Here is a 23,738-nt window from a genome sequence, read left to right as displayed (position 1 = left end):
AGATGATAGTCATCTATTGAGAGACTGTATAAAATACAAGATCCTAAAAGTCAAAGATAATGAATATATGCACCGTGCATGCACGTGCACACACACGCATACACACACACACACACACACACACTCACACATCTATACTTTATTCAGAGCTTGTGGATCCCTGTAATTTCAGAACCGGCATCCAGGGAGATTCTTGTCTAACGGAGACTGCCTTCAGCACAACACCCATTGTCAAGAGCTCCGCTTGTCTCTAGGGTTTTATTAAGCACTGCCCACCTCTTCAGTCTCTCCCAGAGGGGTGAGCACACACCACCAGGAAGCTCTCTGGAATCCTCACACAGGAAGAGCAGACCATCGCTGTGGAAATGCTTTCACTGCACATTACCCGATTTGAAAAAGAAGGGGTTGCTAGGCCACAGCACCTCAATGGTGCTGCCCCGGCCAGCAGGGCCTGTCACGCAGCAGGGGAGCCCTCAGAGCTCCGAGGTGCACTACGGTGTGTGACAGGATCTGGACAGGAGCACCGCCTTTTTGAATAAGCCCACCCACCATTTCAGAGAGACCTAGTCTTCATCTTAGGTCACAAGCATTCTCCACAGGACACATCAGCAAGCCACAAGCCCTGGCCCATCCCCTCAAAGAGCCCACCAAAAACCCTGGCCATAAAAAGCCTCTTAGCCTGTAAGAAACACCTTCTTTGTTCTGCTGGCCAGAACAGGGGGGTCCCTCTCAGGTTTAGCAATAAACCTGCCTGGACTGTTGACTTTGCAACTCCCCTTTTCCTTTCAGTGTGTATATGAACATGCAGGCATGTATAAAACCACCGTCTTTGGAGGCAAAATTTGATTAAAAACCTTACCTACCACTTGCTAGTCTTAATCAAGTCATTTAGCTTTTCTGAAACCCTGTTGCCTCGTAGGGAAGTGGGGATGAAACACTTTGCTGAGTCACACCCTCAGAAAACTGGCAACCTGATCCCCCCAAGACCACTCAACTCCAGGACAGACTTCTTGAAAGAGAAAGTTGCCCAGAGTGGTTTTTGAGTGCCTTTCTTTTCAAAGAATAAACACTCGTTTGTCAATGAAACTGTGTAGTCTGGGATCATGGCTAATAAAATCCCGTTGTAATTTATTATACTGCATTTTCCTAATTGCTTATAAAATTAATTCTACAATACTGTGTACATAACATCAAGAACTCAGAGTCATGAAGTGTACTCAACAGATATCAGTGGTCCTCCACTTAAGCAATTTTGAAACAACTGAAAATGAATTAGGATTATTGAGAGCTGATGTGGAAAGCTGAGATATTAAATATTTAATGCTCTGTACATAATGATGTCATTAATTGTTGTGCTCTTGTTAGTTGCCACTTTATCATTTTGCATCAGTGATCCTGCGAATGAGTTCATTTTTCTGGAAGGCTCACTGGGTGTTGCTATGGAGACAAGAGCTGCTCTGACATATTCCTCCAGGCCCAGTTTGCTGTCTTTTTCAGTAAACACTTAATTATGTGATGCATTCTACAGTCAGTGTGGTTGGTGAAGAGTCTGCTTAGCTGATTTCAGGCTAAAGATGAGTTCCCCTCACAAACAGATGTGCTTTCATAAGTCTGCTGAGTGTGATTTTAATAAGTGGAGCAAAAGCAAGAAATCTCCAAGAGAAAAACAAACAAACAAGGGTTCAGTTTAATTATTTCTGACAGCCTACCTCTGTCAAAGCTTACCAAAAGCTTACCAACAAACTTAACTCATACTAAAACAAACCCTGATAGGTTTTTGAATATTTTACACCTGAAAGAGGATGAATTCTTCTACATCACATAACCTAAGCAGGTGAATCAAACAAAAATATACATATATATTTTTGAGGACTGTTCTGTCTAGGAAGAAGGCATTATCAAAATGCAAGATCCTTCTTCAGGTTAGTTATTCTCAACTCAGGGATGGACATCTGGAGCCTGGGGTCTCCCCCTCTTTCCATAAGTGTAAGCAGAACATTGTTTCTTTTTGTATATATGCATCTTTCCAGAAAGAGCATCCATAACATTTATCAGAAATTCAGAAAATCATCAGACAAAACAAGATAAAGGTCCACTGATCAGTGGTATTCTAGTAAAAACAGCCTATCTGAGAAAATGTGTTACCTCTTTCCCATAGTATGCGACTACCAAAATGCAGGAAGGGTTTTTTTGTGTGGGTGGCAGGGACCCCCTGTGTCTATTCTTTATCCAACTCTGGATTTTGATAGAGATGTGCCTAGATGTGCTTGAACCCTTCCTCATTTGAAGGAACAAGTGTTGGGTTAGATGCCCCAAATATAGAAGGAAGTTGGCCCACACCCAGCACTCTAAGTGACAGCAGAAGCTGTGCCCCAGTGAACCACTCAGGTTTCCTAAATAAAATGATTTCATTCAGTGAAGCTACTTATTTGAAAGATCCATGTAGGAGTCAGATTTCTATTTTATCTATTTTTTACTAGTGATATACTATGTACAAGGCACATCCTCATGTGACTATTTTATGTTCTTGTAACTTCAGGGTAGTTCTTTGCACTGAAACTAGAAAGTAGAGGAAAGCCCATCCACAGAGTGAGACAAAACTACAGAAGCAAACCTGGGGATGAAAGAGGGGTGCTGGGCACCTGCAGAAGGAAGTGCTCATGCCTCACCTTCCCCGAACGCCAACAGCATGGACAGAAGGAAGTGTCTGTATAGCTTCTTAGGATAAATACCACACCATCCCGAGACTCAGGAAGGGATGCCATGCACATCCCTTTATTACCTCTTACGGTTCCGAGGGACACACAGGGGACCAACTTGTCTCTACACCACAGCACGTAGGGCTTCCGCTGGTTTGAGACAAGGCTAAGGACTGGGCTACAGGAATCATCCGGCATCTTCCTCTGTGCAGCCTCCTAGGCCTCTCTACATGCCTGCCATGTGGTCTCCCCACAGTGACAATTTCCAGGCAGTCAAACTTCTTACAAGGTGGCTCAGGGTCCAAGAGCGGGTTTTTCAAAAGACCAGGGCAGAAGGTGCAAGGCTCCTTAGCACCTGGCCTTGTCAGCCCCAGAACATCACTCCATTGTCAAGAAGATACTGGCACCAGCCCAGACAGAGGAGAGGGCCATCTGGCTCTACCTCTCAGTGGAAGGAGCAGCAAAGAATGTATAGCTATATTCAGCAGCTCAAAAGCCAGGACACACATGTTAGGTAATGCTAAGTAATTGTCCTAACTTCCATACATACACTTCATCTCAAAGCAGCCCTCTCATCCCATTTTACAGATGTGAAAATTGAGGCTCAGGAAGATTATGTAACTTGTCAGGGTGGCAGCAGAGCAGGGATTCAACCCAGGGCTCCCTGCAGGTCCTGCACCATCCACTGCTTCCATTCCTGATGGCACCACTCTTTCACTCCTTACGATCCGTATAGTAGAATTGGTTTCTTCTTCCGTCCTAATACACTTACTATTTGGATCATACATGAAATGTAGTATAATTACTCATTGTTTTGAGGGGGATCTAGGCACCTCCCCAAAGAGGTCACGGAATCCCAAAGTGGGAGAGCTCTGTGTTCTGAGATGGGGACTTGAGGGGTACATCCAGCCAGCCTCCTGCCTGGGAGCACACAGGCGGTCGGAGGAGAAAGGGCTGGCTGAGGTGGAAAGGTGCCGGCCTCTGGTCCCACCCCTGGCTCTGTCTTCTTGTCTACAGTTTGGGGCACACAGGAGCCTCTGAAATGACATGTGATGAAGCCAGTGATGACTAGTGATACTCCCTACCTCTCCGTCTTGTCTAGAGCTGAACCTTGTCTAAGGAAAATCATTTACTCTTTAATGAGAGTACCTGAGGTGCATTTCTTTCATTTGCTTTGAGATTTCTGATAATTTTTTCATCTAGTTCTAATCTAATAGAACCTAAATCCATTTTCAGCTAATTCCAGGAAATGCTTCTAATGGGCAAACTCAGTCTGCTACTACCCTGGTAGGCTCACCAACCAATCCCTGTCCCTCCATCCCCGAGGGGGCACTTTCCCTTCTCCTGCAAGGGCTCTCACTCCCAAACCACTCCGTCATGCTGCAAGCTTCCAGAGGTCAGTCTGCCCTCAGGAAGGAGTGGGCACCCACTGATTATGTACAAGAGCCCTGCACTTAGGGCTGCAAATTGCTAATCATTGTAGTGTGATGAAATGCTCCTTCTGTCTTTATGAAAACAAAAGACGGTTTCCCACTCGCTGGGAGGCTACTGTGCCTGCCAAAAGTGAGTGGTGGGAGTTGGAATTACCCCTCCAGAAAAAGCTTTGAAAATGTGAAAACGCCTGTCTCATCCACAGTGCTGACTTGGCTTCCTTCCAGAAATGAGCCAAAGGAACCTCAGGGTCACACAGCCCTCAGTGCTTGTGCTGATGAAGGGACCAGTGAAGCCCAGAGGAAACAACTTGGCTGAGATCCTGAGAGGCTTTGCAGGGACGGTCGGAGGCAAGTCACCTGCAGGTCTGGAGGGTTGGGGCCCCTCAGCCTTGCCGTGGGATCTGGCCGATGCATCTGGGAAGGTGAGTCATCTCTGAGAGAAGGCAGGTTTGCAATGCTGATCACAAGGATGGCGGTTCTCCTTTCCGGGCCAGGAGGGGTCGTGACTGCTGCTGGGCAGAGGGAAGAGCACTGTGTGTCAGGCAGTTTCTCATCTTGCAAGAGACTCACGACCTTTGTGGGGATGAGTGTGAGTGAGTGTCCTGTGACTGGATGGTCTCAGCTGTGACAGCCATGAGTGGAGATGAGGTCCAGATCCTGGGGTTCAAGCCCTTTTCAGGACCCCATTCCTTTGGGGGACCTTAGGGCAGAAGAGGAACCAGGAGTCGGAATCCCTCCTTGGAGCAGTGGAAGGGGCAGCAGCTGGTGGGATTCCAGAAGATGGGCAACTCAGCCAAGCAGAAGAAGGGGAGGAGAGAGTTTGTGCTCAAGTAGTGTCCAGGAGCCACCCTCCCAGGTTCCCAGTGGCAAGGGCAGCACCTGTGAGTGGTTCAGGATGCATTCCTCACCCTGTTTGGCTGGGTGCAGTGGGGGTGGTACACAGCAGACGGTCTCCCCTAGCGGGGCCTGGTGTAGGAAGATGGCATAGCAATGAGCTTTCTGACTTGGCTTCAGAGGGGCTGTGAGGGGGACTGTGAGCAGAGAATGCCATTCGGCAGGTACGGGAGGAGTAGACTCCCCCAAAAGCACTGTCAGCACCCTCATTCTAGCCATTGCCCACATATGTAGCCCCCCTTCCTGCTCGCCCCTCTCAGAATTCATGTGGAAAACGCTTCTCGGTGCCACTTGCCTCTTCCGTAGCCGCCTCTGTGCCTCCTCTCTCCTCATCCCAGCTGGTCTTCCTGCCTTGGTCCCTCTGGCTCCCCACCTGCTGTCAGCGCCACCTGAGGAAGCACAGTGACCTCAAGCAGTCTCTTCCCAACAGCATCGGTACCTCCCATGGCTTCCTCAGGTGCCAGAGTCTGTGGTCCGAAGGGGGACCCTGTTCCTGCTTCCATTTATAGCCCAATTTCCTAGCACAGTCCTCGTGTCGCCCAGTTTCCAGCTGCTCCTGGGGAGCCAGGGGCTGAATTTCTTCTTCCATCAGAGAAAAGACAGTGCTGGATAAGTGTCTATTTACATAACACTTCACCTGTGTGTCTGCCAACTTCTTGGGTGAGTGGGGAAAATAATGGGATCTCTTCCCATTAAAAAAATGTGAAACGGACACTGTGTAAAAGGGACAGTAAGCTGATGCAGTTATTGGCATGAAGCTGTGAGGCGCCAAGGAGCCCTGGCCTGACTCTGCACAGATGCAGGGCTCCCCCAACCGCTGGGGCAATGGCCATCCCCTGGGAAGGGACTGCTGTGGCTTAGCCCCCTTCAGGTCTCGGCACTCACTCTGACCCTGTCCTCACACCCTGAGGGTCAGCTGTGACCATGCTGCTCCCCGATCTCCATCCAGTAGGCGCTGCAGGAGGGTGAGTGAACTCGCCACGGCCTCCCATGCTGTTGCTGGTAGTGACAGGCAATGCTCCGTGCTAGGGCACAGTGAGGTCTTCCTGATCATTGATCTTAATAGGGGTCTGTCCTGTGAGCACAGACATAGGCTGCTAGGGGCGTGGGGGTGGTTTTGGAGTGGTGTCTGCTTCCTGGTGAATGTGTGTTGGCTCCTCCAGGGCTTACGTGCTGTGGTCTGTGTGCACATCTGCTGCTGTTACGGCTCCTTATCACCCATCAGGCTTGCATAACCAGGCTGGCCCTGCTTCCTGCTTAGGAGCTATCAGTGCACCATCTGGACCTGCAAAAGGGGTGATAGGTTGCCTAAGCCTCCCCACACCCAGACACTTCCTAATACCCAGCCCCTTGTCTCCAGCTGACCTCTGGCACCATGCATATGTTCCAAGGGCTGATGAACCTGGTCTTAACCCTCAGTACCTGCTAACTGTCCTAACCCCACAGTGGGCCTGGCACAAGGATTGCACTGTCAGGGTGCCCGGCCTCATCTTGTCAAGCTGTCTAGGTGGACCCCAGTTCCAGTTGTTGCTGGTGGTGACAGATGGCCACACTGGAAGACAAAGTGTTGGAGGAGGAGCTCTTCTGGGGCGTTCTCCTTCACAGGGCAACTCAGAACAGGGGTGCTCCAACAGAGTTTAGGAAACACCGTCTGTTGCATCGATACTTCACTGCTGTCCTCCTATGACTTCCTGGGCAGAACACTGGTATAGGTCTTTATTAAATGCACCCTTTGAGGGAGTAGGTGGTGACCCACTCAGAGCACCACTCAGGAGCATCCAAGGGGAAAACTTCCCAAGGTGGTTCCCATGCAGGACCCCTCAGCTCAATCCCTTGCAGGTCAGGCCTTGGAGAGCGAGGCCCTGATCTGGGACATGGGCACCTGGCTGCTGATCTGCTCCTGCATCTGCACCTGGGTCGGCTTGGGGGCCTCTGCACCAGGGGAAGGAGGAGGTGAGGGCACTAGAGAGGTAGGTGGATGGAGAGTGGGGCAGGGCAGGGCTGTGCTCTGTCAGACTCCACAGGGAAGGGTTTGTCCCAAACTGTGCTGGGACTTGTCATCCAGGAATCAGTCTGGACTTCAGTCCCACCCATGCATGATGAATCAGAGCCTGTTACCACCAAGGCCTCCAGACTTTCCCCTTGATGAATTTCTCAGGGATCCATCTCTAGGGACTGCCTGTCAGGGTGTCAGCTGCCAGAGCCTCGCAGTCACCCATTCCCGCCCTGGAGCAGCTACTGTGTCACTTTCCTCAGGGCCAGGTGCTGGGACTGTCACCTGCCTCAACAACAACATCCTGAGGATTGACTGCCACTGGTCTGCCCCAGAGCCAAGCCAGGGGGCCAGCTCATGGCTCCTCTTCACCAGGTGAGGCTGGAGGGCCAGGCCCACCTGAGAAGGGGGCAGGGGGCAGGGTCGAAGATAGGGTCCCCATGACAACAGCAGCAGGAGACTGGCTGGTTCAGCAGTCCCTTGGTCAACACATGCCCTTTCCAGCAAGCACGGGCCGGGAAGCAAGCACAGGTGTGTCTTCCAAGCCAGCGTGTGCAGCATGCTGCTTCCCCCTGAGGAGGTGCTGGTACCTTCTGACAGCTTCTCCATCACTTTGCACCATGATGTGTCTGGGGAGGAGCAGGTCAGCCTGGTGGACTCACAGTACCTGCCCCGGAGACATGGTGAGGCCTGCAGTGGGGTGCCCTGGCCAGGAGGCATCTGGCTGCTTGGGAGGTGGGGGCAGGGCCCTGCAGCTCATAATCCCCATGGCCCATGAGCGCTCTCAGCCCTGCTAAGAGAGAGCCAGGGCTAGGAGCAGGCTGGGCCCCCGGGAGGGGCAGGCCCTCTGGTTACTGGAGGGTGGGGTTTTAGAGGAGGATGAGATGCAGGGCTTTGAGCTGGGGCACAGGTTACAACTTAAGTTACTTAAAATGTACTTCAGTCATAGCAGGAAGGACTATAGTGAGACCCTGGGAGGTGCTTCCAGGAGCTGCTCATAAAGGGAAGGGGAAGGCAAGAGTTTGAAATCACCTTGTATGGGTGCAGGGGCTGGAGGAAGTCATTGACATCCTGTCCCACCTGGGGTCCTCTGGACCTGTTTCCTGGTGAGGCCCCTGGTTTGAGAGGTCCCACTAGAATCTTTCAGATCTCCAGTCGGGGGTGTGCTGACTGACACACCCTCATATGGCCTCATTCTGTTTCAGTGAAGCTGGACCCTCCTTTGGACTTGAATAGCAATGTCAGCTCTGGCAACTGTGCCCTGACCTGGAGCAGCAGTCCTGCCTTGGAGCCACTGACCTCACTCCTCAGCTATGAACTGGCCTTCAAGAAACAGGAAGAGACTTGGGAGGTAACACTTGAGCTGGCTACCCCAGGAGCCTCTGGGATGCTCCTCATCCCACACGGGGGATGTCAGCTCAGGATTAGGAGGAAGGTAGGCGACCAGAGCCAAGGTAGGTCTGTGCAAGCCTGATGAGTGCGACTGTGCACATACATGTTTGTGTGTGTGTACATGTGTGTCAGCATGTAAGGGTGCCTGTGTGTGCTTATATGTATGAGTGTTTACAGGGCAATCCTATGTGTTTGAGTGTATGAGTATAGTGAGTGTGGTGACCGTGTTCATGTATGCATGTGTGTAAGTGTGCATACAGGTAAATGAATTAAATGTGCCTGTGGACATGTGCATGTATATATGTAAGTGTGTCCATGTGAACGTACATGGTTGTGTGTGCACATGTTTATGTGTGTGCACATGTGGTGGTTGTGCATGTTTATGTTTATGCATGTGTATGTACGTGTGTATATTTGTGCACGTGCATGCATTTATGTGTGTATGTGTGTGCGTGTGTGCATGTGCATTTAATTATGTGCAAGACATGTGTATGTGTATTTGTGTGTGTGAATTTATGTGTGTGTACGTGCATTGGTGTGTGCACGTGTTTGTGCATTTGTGAATGTGCATGTGCATATGTTCTCGAGGGCCAGTGGGCCCAGTCTCACCTTCAGCAACTGCTAATCTTCCTTAACCCCACAGCAGTCCCGGTACAAAGATCGCATTTTTGGGGTGACCTGGCTCATCGTGGAAGCTGTTGAGCTAGACCCTGGCTCCAGCTGTGAGGACAGGCTGCGTGTCCAGATGGCCACACTGGAGGATGAAGTGGCAGAGGAGGAGCGCTTTGAGGGCCTGTGGAGTGAGTGGAGCCAGGCCATGAGCTTCCGCTCTCCCCGGATAAGAGGTGGTTGTTGCCCTGCCAGAGTCTGGGCGTGGCCTCCTTCCCCTGTTCATCCCACACTCCCACCTGTTCACTCTCCTGGATCCCCGCCCTGCAGCAGTCATGCCCTAGTTGACTACTCTCCCCTGGAGATACGACATGTGTAAGGAGGAAACAAACTCCCGTTGAGCAGTGGGCTTCCCAGGAATCCGTAGTTAGTAGGTATCATTGGGAGTGGGTGTGGGCAATGGCTGCACACTAGGCCTGGGGCTTTTGTTTCTGGAGCCTGGATATGGCCCAGCAGTGCTAAGAGTGCTCGCTGAGCCTGATGACCATGCATATGGGCGTGTGAGGCACAGGGGTGTGTGATTTACCCAGTGTGCTGTAGCAGGGGTGGCACAAGCCTCTGAGGCCCATGTCAAACTCTCCTCTGTGGCCCAAGGCACTCCTAGTGGTGCCTTTGCCACGCACATGGATCTGGAGAAACATCCAGAGCTTGAGCGCGCTCACTGCCCCGACCTTTCCTGCTCACAGGCTGCCTGACCCCTGCTTTGGGGAAGCCCCACAGCACCCTTGTTGCTGTTTTCATCTTTTTCCTGCTGACCAGTTTGACCTTTGTCCTGTTCAAGCTGTCATCCAGGTTGGTAGCCAAGGGGCATGTGTTTTTGAATGTGTGTGCGTGAGAATTTGTGGGTCCTTTTGAGTGCGTGTGCCTGTGTGGGTGTGAGTCAGGTGGGGCATCGAGGGCCAAACCAGCAACCCCTTTCCCTGTGCTCCTCCCCACCACATGGTCCTGGATGTTGTGGGATTTTTAGGTCTCTGCCCTGGATAGAGGGGAGTTCCCAACTTGCCAGGTGTTGGGGCTGTCTGTGGCCCCAAAGAGCTGTGCAGGGACTCAGAGTCACCAGGATCAAGTGACCCGAGGTCCTCGGCTCCTGCCTCTGGAGGTTACTTGGTGATTTGCTCATTTGGTGGATGTCATAGACTAAGACAGACACCAAGGCCCTCCTGAAATAAGCCATCATACACATCAGGGTACAAGAGGCCTCATCAAAGACCGGTTGCCAGAGGATACTGGCCAGGTGTGGACAGGGAGCAGAGAAGGAGAGAGGAGGTCAGATAGAGACAGCAAGGTTGGGTGGGGGAGAGAGGTGTGGGTGGGGCCTGGTGGGGTTGGTGAGAGGGCTGAGGAGGGCGCCAGGCTCATCCTCAGAGCAAAGGGAAGTGCGTGAGGTGTGTTAGATAGTGTGTGACCTGATATGGTTTATGTTTTTAGGATGGATGTTTGGGGTACAAGGGGTTGGGGAGAACCTGTGAGGGAGCCAGTGCTGGGATCCGGAGAGAAGATATTTGGCTTGAGTTGGTGAGAGAAGTAGACATGGAGCAAAGTCGAGGGAAATGCCAGGGTCTTAGGAAGAAAAACAGAGGGAACACGTGGGCTGATCCGATATGATCAGTGACCCATGATGTCACCCCCAAGGTGGGGAACTGGAGGGGCCAGACTCCAGGGGAGGTCAGCGAGGTTGAATTGGACCTACTGGGCCTTCTGTGACATCCGCGTGGGAGGACCACTGAATTCTGGGCAAGTAGATGCAGTGCTCAGGGAGAGGTCAGGTGGGGCAGAGAGCTGCCACCTGTCTGCTAATGGCACAGGTGTGGTTCCTGCAGGTGCTGGCTCATTACTCAGGCTGAGGAAATGCCTGATCACTCCCAGCGATCAGTTCTATGGGGTCATTAGCCAGGGAGGCCACAGGGTGCCCAGTGTTGGGTCTTGCCTCGAGAGCAGGTTTGGACCCAATAGAAAGAGAGAGCATGGCAGCAGCAAGGATGAGTCAGGGTCAGTCACCTGCCAGTTGGCAGGAAACTAAGTTCCCTGCAGTGACCTCATGCGCCCAGGACTCGAGCTTCAGGAAGAGCCCCCCCTGGGTCACCATAGGCCTCTGACTGTCCTCCCCTGGCCTCAGGGTGAAGAAAACTTTTTACCAGCATGTGCCCTCTCCAGCGGCCTTCTTCCAGCCTCTCTACAGGGTGCACAATGGGAACTTCCAGGCGTGTGCCCTGCCTGCTGCAGGAGGTGGGGGTGGGACGCAGCCGGGCTTGCCCAGATAGCTGCCCTACCCAGGATGTGGGCTTTCTGTGAGGACTTGGAGTGGGCAGGGGAGCCTTTGTCAGTGCTTTGAGCTTTCTTGCTGTACGTAAATTTACATAGTGTCTCAAGTGGGCCAAAAAAGTATGTGTTTTTCTTGGTTGCTTATTTTTGTTCTTGTGTTTCTAATCCCATTATTGATGGAAAAACATCTAGGCTCTCTACTGATGTTTCTTCTAGTTCGCAGCAGCAGCCCCTTCCAGGTGAGGTGTGAACCTTGGGTGCCATCCGCACCCACCAGCTGTCTCGTACCTTCTTCTTCCCCGAAGGTGTCTGTGTCTGTGGCCATGGGGGGTCTGTGTGCTCTTACAGGGCCCTCACGGGTCTATGGGCAGTGCTCAGATGGTTACTGTGGAGTGTCTGGCCCCTCCTGGGTCTCTTGGGAGCACACTGGCACCATGGCCCATGAGCAGACTCTGCATGTCCCCCTTTCTGGTGCCAGGTGCTCCCACAAGCCAAATCAAGCTGAGAACAACCTGGAGGGTCAAATGAGACCTTCTGTGCAGACCCCTCATCTCCCTGCTTGCCCAGTTGGTCTTGCTCCCCTAAGCAGGAGTAGGGGCCAGGGAGAAGCTCCAGAGGGTGATCTCTGGTGTCCACCCTCCCAGGTGGGCAAAGGACAGGAGGTGGTGCTTCCCAGGGTCCACCAACCAGCTCTTCCAGGGTCTCCTCTCTGGCCTTGCAGCGCCTCTCACCTCCTAGCCCTTTTCTCTCCTGGCAGGCAGCCAACTTTTCATGATTGTTGTCTCAGAGTGTGCTTGGGGGCTTAAAGGGGACCGCGGTGTCGTTGGTGGGGCCCACCTCATGCCCCAAGACGATGGGCGTGTCCCCTGAGGCAACTGTGGACAAAGGCTGATGGGGGCAAAGACTTTGATTGCCCCTGGCCTGTGTTACGTGGTTCACAGGCCCTCAGACCCTTTTCTGTAGAACCAAGACCATGGCCCAGGGTCATTTAGACCCTTTAAGTGCTGGTCTGGGGCCTTGGGTCAGCTCTCCAGGAAAAGGACAGTGATGGAGGGTCTGGAGTGTGTGGTGCATTTGTCTCCCACCAAGGGAACACCTTCCTTTTGGAGGTAGGGGAGTCCTGCTGTCTCATGGAGGAGTCCGGGGTCTGCTGGCCTCAGCCCAAAGGTGCCAGTTCCCACAGCAGCCCTGTGTGTGTGTGTGTGTGGGGGGGGGCACGTAGGGTGAGGGTGCTGCCCTGTCTCTAGCTGCTGAAGATGTCAGGAGCAGCAGTCAGGTTTCTCTGTCCGGCACCCGCCAACACTGCCTGGCTCAGGTGCTGTGAGCACCAGGCCCCGTGCTGGGGGACTGATGAGGGCCCTTAAGGAACTAGGTCTCCCACCTGGGGCTTGGCTGTCCTATGAGAGGAAGACAGAATGTTCTGAGCTCAGACGCTGCTTGGCCTCTGTGTGTGGAGATCAGGAGTGCTTCTTGGAGGAGGACGCAAGGCTGCTCCCAGGCTGAGGCCTGAAGGTGCAGCCTGAGCCTTCCCCTCCCGTCTGTGCTCTGTTCCAGACTTGGACAGGGGCCCACAGAGCTGGCTGGAGTCTGAGCCAGGACTACGTCGGTACCCCACGAGAAGGCTCAGAGTCCAGTGTCCAGGAGGCCGTTGCGATGCTCACTTATGACACAGGGGTTCCCTGGCAATCACTGGGCCTAGAGGAGGAAGAGGGCCTTGGCACAGGCCTCCCAGCAGATGTACTGTCAGCTGGGCACATGGAGTGGAGAGGACAGCCACCTGCCTACCTGCCCCAGGAGGACTGGGGCCCTGTGAGCCCCCCTGGGCCAGCTCCCTTGCCATCACAGGGCAGCAGCAGTGGCTACTGTGCCCTGGGCTGCTACCAGGCATGCTGCCCCTCGACTGTCCCTGGAGACACACATAGCTCTGTGTCCATCTTGCCCGTGGCCTTTGGCATTTCCCGTGACCAGCCGAACCTGGATCCCCAGCAAGGAGGCACCTGTGTGGGAGTTGTTCACAGTCAGAGGCAAGACCCCGGTGAATAGGTAGCATGAGGACTTGTGTGGCATTTTCCTCTCTCTTACCCTTGGCAGACGCTGGTCTTGATCCTGAAAGTTATAGAACCCTGACCTGGTCAGTTGCGTCCTGTCTGTTTTGGGGAAAATGGACTAAAGTCTTTGGAGCTCACCCTTGAATGAGACTGGACCTCGTGTAGAGGGACACTTATACAGTGGTCAGACCTCCTGTCCAGATGGAAGCAGGAGGACCCCCTCGCCCCTCCACTCTGCACCTGTGGGGAAGGGCCTCTGCCTTCAGCTTCCATTAGGGCACCAGAGTACCTCACAGGACATTTAATTACGTAGGACAGTTGTAGTTCGTAGCCACTGTTTGTACTTCTGTTACATATGCTGCATAGGAAGCAGTAAGCTTAAGAAATTGGTCTGTCCCAACTACTGATCTTTTATCCTTGGCGTCTAGCAGTGTCAAAACACATAGTAAATACTCAAGAAGGGCTTCATAAAAAACAAATGTACCAATAAACCTATGAGCTGGTTCTTGAAAGTTAGGAATACATCAGCCAGGCAGAAGAATGGAGGGAGGGCATTCCACCCAAGGGAAGGAACATGCAAAAAATCATGGAGGTATACTGACCATGTTTTACTTTCATTTTTTTAGGATATTATCATTGGGGTGTAAACTTCTAGGTAAACAGTGTTTTCCCTTTAGCGTTTGAAGATATTGCTCTGCTTTCTTCTCTTCCACTGTTTGTGACAAAGACATGGCCCTCACACTGTTCTAACTGAAGTGTGTCTTGTGTGTGCACATGTGTGTGTGTGTGTGTGTGAAAGAGAGGGGCTGCTGTTAAGTTTCCCTCTATGTCAACTTTTGGGCATTTTGCTTATGATGCGTGTCAGTGTAGCCTTGTGCTTGGTTCATCGAGCCTCTCTGAGTAGAGCAGCTAAGGTACTTGGAAGCAGTTTGGTGCTTCTGTGTCTTGCCTTTAGTACTTCATAGGTGGGACCAGGGCTGGCTTTAGTCTAGGGATGGTTACTCCCCAACACCAATGCAAGGCCCTCCTGAGTTCTCTGCCCAGTGTCTGCGGACCATGGGTTTCCCCTGCCTGGTCGGCAGCAGCAGGCACCGCTCCCGGCCCCCTGTGTGTCCAAGCGCCGCTCCCAGTGAGTCCTCCTGATAGTTCCCATCCCACTTCAGCAGCTTCCTCACATTCATACACTGACCTGCCAAGTCCTCAAGGGGTCCATTCTGCAGACCTCTGACCTTCTCTCTCTCTGCAGCTCTTTGTTTTCTGGAATGCGCCCTGCGGACTCCAGCTGTTTGGTCTCCCTGGATGCTCTGCCTCCTCAGTGCAGTTCCCAGGCTCCCTGCACCATGGCCTCCAGCACGGGAGGAAGCGGGGACAAACTCACCTTCTCCCAGGGAGCTGTCCTTCATTTTCTGGTGTCTAAAAAACTTAAAAACCATGTTTCAGATATTTTGTCCCGTGTTTTGGTTATTTCAGACAGAGGGGTAAACCCGGTCCCTGTTACTCCTTCTTTGCCAGAAACAAGTCCATATTACAGGCTAAAGCAGTATTTATTATGTTTTTATTCCCAAATAGAAATAACCCTGTTTTTCTGATTAGAAACTCTTTTAGTGACTCATTAGAGAAAATGAGATACAAATATGAAAAGAATTAAAAATTACCAGTAATCCTATCACCCAGAAATGACAGTCACTAAACTCTGAGTCCAAGACCACATTATCCCACAGCCCCTGGAGCATAGTAGGTGCTCAGTAAATGTTTGTCAACTGACAGATTTTTTCTATGTCGACAATAATCACCATTTCACATTCTCTGTTTATTTATTTAACACATATTTACTCAGCCATGAATGGCTTAGGATGTTAAATGTATTAAGCATTTGGTTGCAATAGTTTTCAACTAAATTGGAGAAAATCCATCTGTGGACACCCACTAAAACAAAAATTTCTGAGTATATAATTTGGATTAAAATAGCCTCTTCTAATTAAATGTATTTCTAGGAAATTTTATTCACTTATTAATTTTACTTAGTTTACTTAGAAAAATTTTTGAACTGATCGGAGCACTCAGCAAAATCTTCTACCATCCTCTGAATGAAACGAGCTGTTTAAATGAGTGTCTGTTACAGAACAGTCTTTATACTAACCTTTCTGCATGGCCTGTGGCTCTCACTAATATGCCTTTTGCCACTGAAGTTTCAGCTTTTACTTCTTCATTCTGAAATGGCAAATACAGTTCTCAGAGGTGCCACGCGTTGCTGACACTGAGTTCTGCTGTGTAGTTGACCACCTGCTGCTCTGCTGCGCATCTAGTTTTGTCTCGCAGGCGCAGGGGACTGGGGAGTCCTAGAGGGAACAGGAAAAACCTTCCTCCCTTGCCATTGCAGTACATTTTTATGGTGCTTCATCCCCATTGCTCCACCCCCCCACTAACCGCACCCCATGCCTTTGCAGATGGTAAGTTCTTAGTTTCTCTATATGCACCAGGAATCATGGCGTTCACTCAAGATACCACAGAGGTGCAGTATTTTAATCCTGGGGGCATGGCAGAAGCTGTGACTGCTCTGCTGGGGATGTGGCTGCGCTGTTGAAGCTTCCAGCAGCTGGGGAGTCCTGGGGGACCCACAGTACACAGGAGACCTGGGGATGGCAGGGACCAGGACTGAGTCATTCCCAAGTGAAGGACCAACTGATATGGACCAGAATTTGGTTGCTGCTTGGCCCACAGATGGGCTGGAGGTCAATTTCATGATATTCATTTAAGTATAAGAGAAGAAAATACAGGGCAGCTTTATGAGTAGGACTTGTCAGAGCTTTTTAATAGAGGAAACAAAGTGCTTGGGAGATGGGCATCAGGGTGAGAGGTAGAGGGAGTAAGCTGCTATGAGGCAGGCTTACGATAAATTAGTAAAGAGCAGGAATCAAGCCACCAGAAATTCGAGTTGGTATCCAAGGATTCAAGAGGGTAGAAGGGCCAGAGAAGTCAGGCATGTTAGCTGCAACATTCACAGCCAACAAACATTTACTGAACACCTATTATGTAGGAGGTCTTTCTTTATTTCATGTCTTAGTTTATCAACAGATGACTATGACATTGGTATTGATGCTCAGACTGTACTGTTAAGGGAGATGAGCTCTGCGATACCAGGTGGTGGAGCCAGTTGAAGCCAAGTCAGTTCCAAGTGTTCTTGTCACTTCTCCACACAGAGCTGAGAAGGTCTCCTGCAGGATGCATGGGCCAGCAGTGCCACATTGTAAAAGGTGACTCATAGCCTTCCCTGAATGGACTCTTGAGCTGTTGGAAACCCAACAATAGTGTTCTATTTTACTTTCTTTAAAAATAAAAGTAATACATGTGCATGGTAAAAATTTCAAATGGTACTGAATGGTATAAAATGAGTATTTTTTCTCCATCATCTCCATTCTTACTTCTAATACTGCTCTCCAAAAGCTACACACCTGGCAGTGTTCTCAGTGCCTACTATACACAGTGTTTTTGTGATTTGTAGTGATATTTAATACACAAGATGGTCAGAAAACTGAAAGCTGTGTCATGAGAGCAAAATTGAAGGACTTAGAAAGGGTCACTGTGCAGAAGAGAAGTCTCTGGGGCGCCAGAGTGGCGTCCTTGGGTATGTGGGGGACAGTCATGTGGGGGAAGGACTGATCCTGTCCCAGATGGCCCTGGCTGCCACAGTTGGAAGCAGTGGCATGATGAATGTCGCAGAGGCAGGTTTTAGCTCAGCACAAGGAAGGACACAGGGCCATGTCAGTAAACTGCACCTCCTCCAGGAAGTATTCGAGCAGAGGTTTACACAGCCACTTAACAAGGACATGGTCATGATAGCAGAAGCCCCAGGGAAAGGTTTCCAGTCTCCAGGTCATGCGAGTGGGTGTTAAAATCAGTTTAGAGGAATACGCTTACATGAATATAATAGAACACAAGACCCTAGAACACATCATATGTAAGGGTCTCTGTGTTGTTTACTTTTCCTTTGTGTGGTGGGCTGTCTGTACACTGGTCGCGATGTAAAATGCATTTCTTACTTGAGATTCCAACAAATTGGAAAGCTACTCTGCGTGGTGCCCACCAAAAGGCTTCTAGCACTCATTCTGTGAGGGTCTGGACTGTATGTCAGGAGACCCAGGTCCTCCCTTAGCCCCATAGTCACAACTAATTATCCATCTCAACTTAAGTTTCCCCATTCGTGTAACACGGCTCAAGGCCATTTAGAACTTTAGAGTGGTCAAAGTCTATTTTTGACCCTATGAACATTCATTTATTCAGCACATACTGCTTGAGCAAGGCCTTCTCCATGTCAGCCACTGTTCTAGGCATGGGGACACAGATTACACTGAACAAAACAGACCAAAACAAGCCCCTGCCCCTAGTGAGGCTTACCTTCTAGTGAGGATAGACAGGAAGGTTAGAAGTGAATCACATGTTAGACAGTGATGTGTGCCAGGTGCTAAGGAAGAAACAGTCAGGGGAGAGGGCTATGAAGTATTGGATAGAGGGCTGAGAGTTTAGGTGGGGTGGCTGGGGAGTCTGACTACAGAAGGTGACTTTTGTGGACCTGATAGGAATGAGGGTGCTAGCCATGTGGATATCTGGAGAAGAGAGTCCAGGGAGAGGGAAAGAGCAGCGTGAAGGCTGTGAGCTGTAAATGTGCCTGGCATGTCCTGGAATAGCAGGGCACCCATTGTGGCTGGAGGGCAGTGAGGAAAGTAGTAGAAGAAGCCGGAGAGGCACAAGAAGCACAGGGCAAGCTGTGTGGGAGAGAGCGGGGTTGTTCAAATCCGCCTCCAGTTCCTTTTGTTGCTTGGTATTACCTATCCCCTCACAGTTTCAGGACCAAGTGGGTGCTCTCAAAACTGAGATCCTGTGCAGCACGACGTTACTAGCATTTGGTGGATCAACCTGCGTGGAGCAAGTCGAAGGCCCTTAGCATGGCAGTTCTCAGCATCCCCTGCCCTTGGGCCTGCGCTTTGCTTGAGCAGGAGTTGCTCTAATGTCAAGAGTCTATGTTTCTCACTTTTGATTTAGAAATTCCATCACCCAAAGTTAAGTAGTTTCCACCAGGAGAACTTCATCTGGAGTCTGAAAAACGTACCTCTTTTGGAGAAATATCTGTATGTTTTGGGCCCAAGTCAAAATCAAGATTGTCAAACAGGTCCTTCAGCTGTTCAGGAATGAAGTAATAACCAAATTAAGACATTTTCGAGAATGTGAGTATTCCCCCCGTCAAAAAAGTATTTTTATTGATACTTAAGTTGTCAAACCTTCAACTGTCAGAAAAGTGTGGAGGTTCACTGAGCTTCATCAAGTCTTAAAATTTTGCTGTATTTGCTCCTGTTGCTTTTTAGAGAATAATACTTCTACCTTTCCTACATTTCAAAATCGCTACATTGGAAACCACCTATACACTTCACATAATTCTATACTCCCATCTACATGCATGTTTTAGTATTATTACTACAAACATATGTATTCACAAATTATATAGAACAATATTTGGCATATTTTCAAACTTCAGATAAATATCACACTCTATAATATTCTACAACTTGCCATGTTTTATTATGTAGTTCAGATTGATCCGTTACATATATGTAGTTCTAGTTCATTTAGCTCATTAGTTCCAAAAGCCGGAGGTGTTCCATAGTATATATATATGCCATAATTTATCTGAACATACTGTAATTCGGTTGGTCCATTCTCTTAATGGAATTTTAGGTTGGCTCCCAGTTTTTGCTATACACATACTATGCTCCACGGGAACCCTAGCGCCTGTTTCCTTATGTACAACAGTTTTCTAGGGTGTAACCAGCATGGAGTTTGGTCAAAGGAAAGGAACTGAGGGGCAGTTTTAGAAGTCCTGTCACGGACAGTACGTGTCCCTTTTGCCCTCTGTTTTCTGTCTTAGTGTGCTCGGCTGCCATAACACAATACCACAGGACTGGGAGGCTTGGACAACAGAAAATAATTTTCTGCCAGTTCTGGGAGCATAGAATCCAATCTCAGGGCACCATCACAGTCAGGTTCTGGTAATTCTCTTCCTGGCTCACAGACGGCCACCCTCCCTGTCCTTATGTGGGGCAGACAGAGCAAGTGAGGAGCTCTCTGGTGTCTCTTGTTCTAAGGACACTGATCCCGTCACAAGGGCCCCACCCTCATGCCCTCATCTGAACCTGATCATCTCCCAAAGGCCCAGCTCCAAACACCAGCACGTTTGGAGGTAGGGCTTCAGTGCACGCGTTTGGGGAACATGGCACAACTGAGCCCATAGTACTTAGAGTGAACACAATATAAGGTGGTGGCATAAAAGCATAGTTATTTCTTTTTACTCATCAAGCTATGTCTGCCCCCCTTCCCTAGTCCAGTTGTTTTCATTTAAATGGTATCCACCATTCATCTAGTTGATTTGGTAAAAAATCTAGGAGTCATCAGCCTTAATTTTGCTCTTTCTCTCACACCTAATACCCAAACTCTATAGGTTATAACTTCAAAAGACACCGTACTTCTCTCCACTCTCCCCATCTGTGATACTACCACTAAGTCCAACTGCCACCGTTTCTCACCTGGATTATTGCAGTAGTCACCTATCTGGTTTTGGCTCCCATCTGTCTCCCTATAGTACATATACATTTGTGGGCTGCTACCACCTTTTTTCTATACTTAATATTACTTTTGTAAGGTTATCCATGTCATTGCATGTGGTTCTAGTTCGTTAACTTTTATCACTAGAGTATTCTATTCATAAATACACTACACTTTAGCTATTCTACTCTTAAAGGTATTTGAGGTGTTTCCCATTGTGATCTATCTAGAACAGTGCTGCTATGAATATTCTTGTCCCTTGGTATATATGTTCATGTGTTCTTTGGGTGTATGACTTCATGAGTTCTGGGTTAGGACTGCTCGGTCATAGGACATCTCTATATTCAACGTTACCGAGTAATGCCAAACAGGTTTCCAAGGTAGTTGTGTGACATTATACTACTGCTAGCAGAATATCGTTTTCATTGCTCTACACCCTTGGTATTATCAGACTTTTTAATTTTTGCCAATCTGATGTGTAATGGTTTCTCATTGTGGTTTTAATACACATTTCCCTATTTATTAGCCATTGGGTTAAATTCTTCATGAAGTGCCAGTTTTTCTTTAGGGATTTTTTTTGTCATTGATTTTAGAAGTTGAAGATACTTTCTTGATACAAGTTGTTTGTTGATTATATGTGTTACAAATATTTTGTCCCATTCTGTAGCTTCTCTTTTCATTCTACAATGTGTTTTGGTGAACAATCCTTAGTTTATTGTTATTGAATACATCAACAATTTGCTGTGTGGTTGGTGTTTTGTGCCTTGTGTAGAATTTTTTCCATACTTTATGGTCATGGAGATATTTCCCTATAATATCTTTCTAAAGTTTTATAATTTTTGCTTTCACAATAAATCTATAATCCATCTGGAATTTATTTTTATATTTGGTGTGAATTTTTCATATGGCTGATAAATCTTCTCACCAACATTTATTAAAAAGACAGGCTTTCTCCCTTTCTTCTGCAGTACCTCCACTGTTGTGAATCATGTGATGCTTTTGGGCTCTGTGTTGTTCTGCTGGTCTGTTTGTCTATCTCTGTACCCATACCTGTGTATCAGCTGGGCTAGATTATGCTGCAGTAACAAATAACCACCAAATTATTGTGGACTGAAATAAAGGCTCACTTCCCATGTCAAGCTGTGTGATTATCATGGATTTTCCAGGGTCCTGTTCTATGTAGTCTTGCTTTGGGATTTAGATGGATGTAACTTTCACCAACTGGAGTATTTCTGTGGTTTGGAGAAAGAATATAATAAATTGTACACTAGCTCACCTCAGCCCTGAAGTGATGTAACTTCTCTTCATATGTCAATGACAAAAGAAGTCACACACAACTTTTTGGGGAATAGAGAAGTGTAACACAGGAGCTCATGGAAAAAGATAACTGGAATATTTGTTAATATCCCTAAATTTTACTACACTATCTTAATTTATCTTTCAGTCTTCACATCTGGAAAACATGTCCTCTCATGTTCGTGCTCTTCTATAAGAAAGTCTTGACTGTTTTGGTCCTTTATTTTTCCATATCAACTTTGGAATCAGAATGGCATGTGTAAAAAAATTGTTGAGTTTTGGCTACATTTGGTTTGTATTTGTGTATATATAAATTCGGTGAAAATGAACATTATAGCATATTTATGTTTGTTTATGTTATAAGTTTGAATAATCTAATCCATGAACATTGGTTTATCTCTCCATTTATAGAGATTTATACAAGATACATATGGTGAAATGTTTAATCACCTTTATCATTGATTCCCACTCTACTTGTATTATGGGCAGAGAACATATATATATATCAGTGGTGTTTTCTTCAATGATGGAAATGTTCTATGTCTGCACTGTCCAATACAATAGCTTCTGTGTGGCTACTGAGAATTTGAAATGTGACTAGTGCACCTAAGGAACTGGATTTTCAATTTATTTAATCTTAATGAATTTAAATGGTAACATAGATACCTTATGGGACAGTCAGATCTACATGACTTCAGTACTTTGAAATTTGCTAAGATTTACTTTTAAGGCAGCATCTGATAAAATTTTTTCCATTTTTCTGTTTTGTTTTTATTAAGACATAATTGATATTCACTCTTATGAAGGTTTCACATGAAAAACATTGTGGTTACTGCAGTCACACATATCATCAAGTCCCTCCCACACCCCACTGCAGTCACTATCCATCAGCGTAGTAAGATGGCACAGAGTCATACTTGTCTCCTCTGTGCTACACTGTCTACACTGTCCCGTGACCCCCACCCCCACCAGGTGTGCCCATCATAATGCCCTTCAATCCCCTTCTTCTTCCCTCCCCACCCACCCTCTGCCACCCCTCCCCTTTGGTAACCACTAGTCCTTCTTGGAGTCTGTGAGTCTGCTGCTGTTTTATTCTTTCATTTTTGCTTCATTATTATACTCCACAAATGAGGGTAATCACTTGGTACTTGTCTTTCTCTGTCTGGCTTATTTCACTGAGCATAATGTCCTCCAGCTCCATCCATGTTGTTGCAAATGGTAGGATTTGTTTTCTTCTTATGGCTGAATAGTATTCCATTGTGTATAAGTACCACATCTTCTTTATCCATTCATCTATGATGGACACTTAGGTTGCTTCCATATCGTGGCTATTGTAAATAGTGCTGTGATAAACAAAGGGGTGCATATGTCTTTTTGAATCTGGGATCCTGTTTCCTTTTTTTTTGTATTTTGGTATCATTAACATACAAGTACATGAGCAACATTGTGGTTAGTAGATTCCCCCCATTATCACTCCCCTACCACATACCCCATTACAGTCACTGTTCATCAGTGTATAAGATGCTGTAGAATTACTACTTGTCTTCTCTTTGTTATACTGCCTTCCCAGTGCCGCCCCTCTACAGTATGTGTGCTAATAGTAATGTCCCTTTTGGATCTTGTTTTCTTTGAGTAAATTTCTAGGAACGAAATTCCTGGGTGAAATGGTATATCTACTTTTAGTTTTTTGAGGAACCTCCATATTGCTTTCCACAATGGCTGAATTAATTTACGTTCCCACCAGCAGTGTAGGAGGGATCCTCTTTCTCTGCATCCATGCCAATCTTTTTGATGTTGGCCATCCTAACTGGTGTGAGGTGATATCTCAGTGTGGTTTTAATTTACATTTCCCTAATAATTAGCCATGTGGAGCACTTTTCATGTGCCTATTGCCCATCTGAATTTCTTCTTTGAAGAAGTATCTATTCAGATCCTCTGCAGCATCTTGTGAAATTTTAAATTGGTTCATATGTGCTTAAACATAAAGTTTATTCTGTAGTTGTTGGCTACATTAGAAAGACCATTCTTTCCCTAATTTAATGTTGTCCACCCTTGGCAGAAAGCAATTGGCTATAGATGGTTGGGGTCATTTCTGGGCTTTCCACATAGTTATGTTGACCCTTAAACAACATGGGGGTTTGTGTAGCTGACATCCCACAGAGTCAGAATCCACATAAAACATCTGACTATCCCAAAACTTAAGTTATCCTAAAACTGATCACCTATTTTGACTGGAAGCCTTACCAGTAATATAAACAGTCAATTAACACATATTTTGTATATTATACATGTTTTATGCTGTATTCTAACAGTAAGCTCAGCTGGAAAAAAGCAAATGTTTCAAATTGTCATAAATCTTTAAATATTTTTTCAATATATTTGTGGGACAAAATCCACTCAAGTGGACCTGGGCTGTTCACACCCCTGTTGACCAAAGGCCAATGGTTTATCTTTATGC

The 23,738-nt window shown here is 47.9% G+C and overlaps 1 protein-coding gene across 1 annotated transcript; it reads left to right on the top strand.

The window, feature by feature from the left end:
* Window positions 1-6,572: 6,572 nt before the first annotated feature.
* Window positions 6,573-13,446, top strand: LOC140844800 (interleukin-9 receptor-like). The gene is made up of 7 exons (XM_073217763.1): window positions 6,573-6,979; window positions 7,283-7,394; window positions 7,524-7,702; window positions 8,225-8,454; window positions 9,055-9,256; window positions 9,767-9,872; window positions 12,897-13,446. The coding sequence occupies exons 1-7, from the start codon at window positions 6,835-6,837 to the stop codon at window positions 12,931-12,933; spliced, it is 1,011 nt and encodes a 336-aa protein (XP_073073864.1). The 5' UTR covers window positions 6,573-6,834; the 3' UTR covers window positions 12,934-13,446.
* The last annotated feature ends 10,292 nt before the right edge of the window (window positions 13,447-23,738 follow it).

This window comes from Manis javanica, chromosome 12, assembly GCF_040802235.1.
Source record: "Manis javanica isolate MJ-LG chromosome 12, MJ_LKY, whole genome shotgun sequence".
Classification (NCBI taxonomy): Eukaryota; Metazoa; Chordata; class Mammalia; order Pholidota; family Manidae; genus Manis; species Manis javanica.
The sequence above is the reverse complement of the archived record's forward strand: the minus strand, read 5'-3'. Positions and strand labels throughout refer to the sequence as shown.

What these genes read in the sequence shown, in the direction of transcription:
- LOC140844800 (XM_073217763.1), top strand. Translation starts at nt 6,835, where the DNA reads ATGCAGGACCCCTCAGCTCAATCCCTTGCAGGTCAGGCCTTGGAGAGC. An exon ending in TGCACCAGGGGAAGGAGGAG is followed by an intron (nt 6,980 to 7,282) that starts GTGAGGGCACTA and finishes CACTTTCCTCAG; the next exon opens with GGCCAGGTGCTGGGACTGTC. An exon ending in TCATGGCTCCTCTTCACCAG is followed by an intron (nt 7,395 to 7,523) that starts GTGAGGCTGGAG and finishes TGCCCTTTCCAG; the next exon opens with CAAGCACGGGCCGGGAAGCA.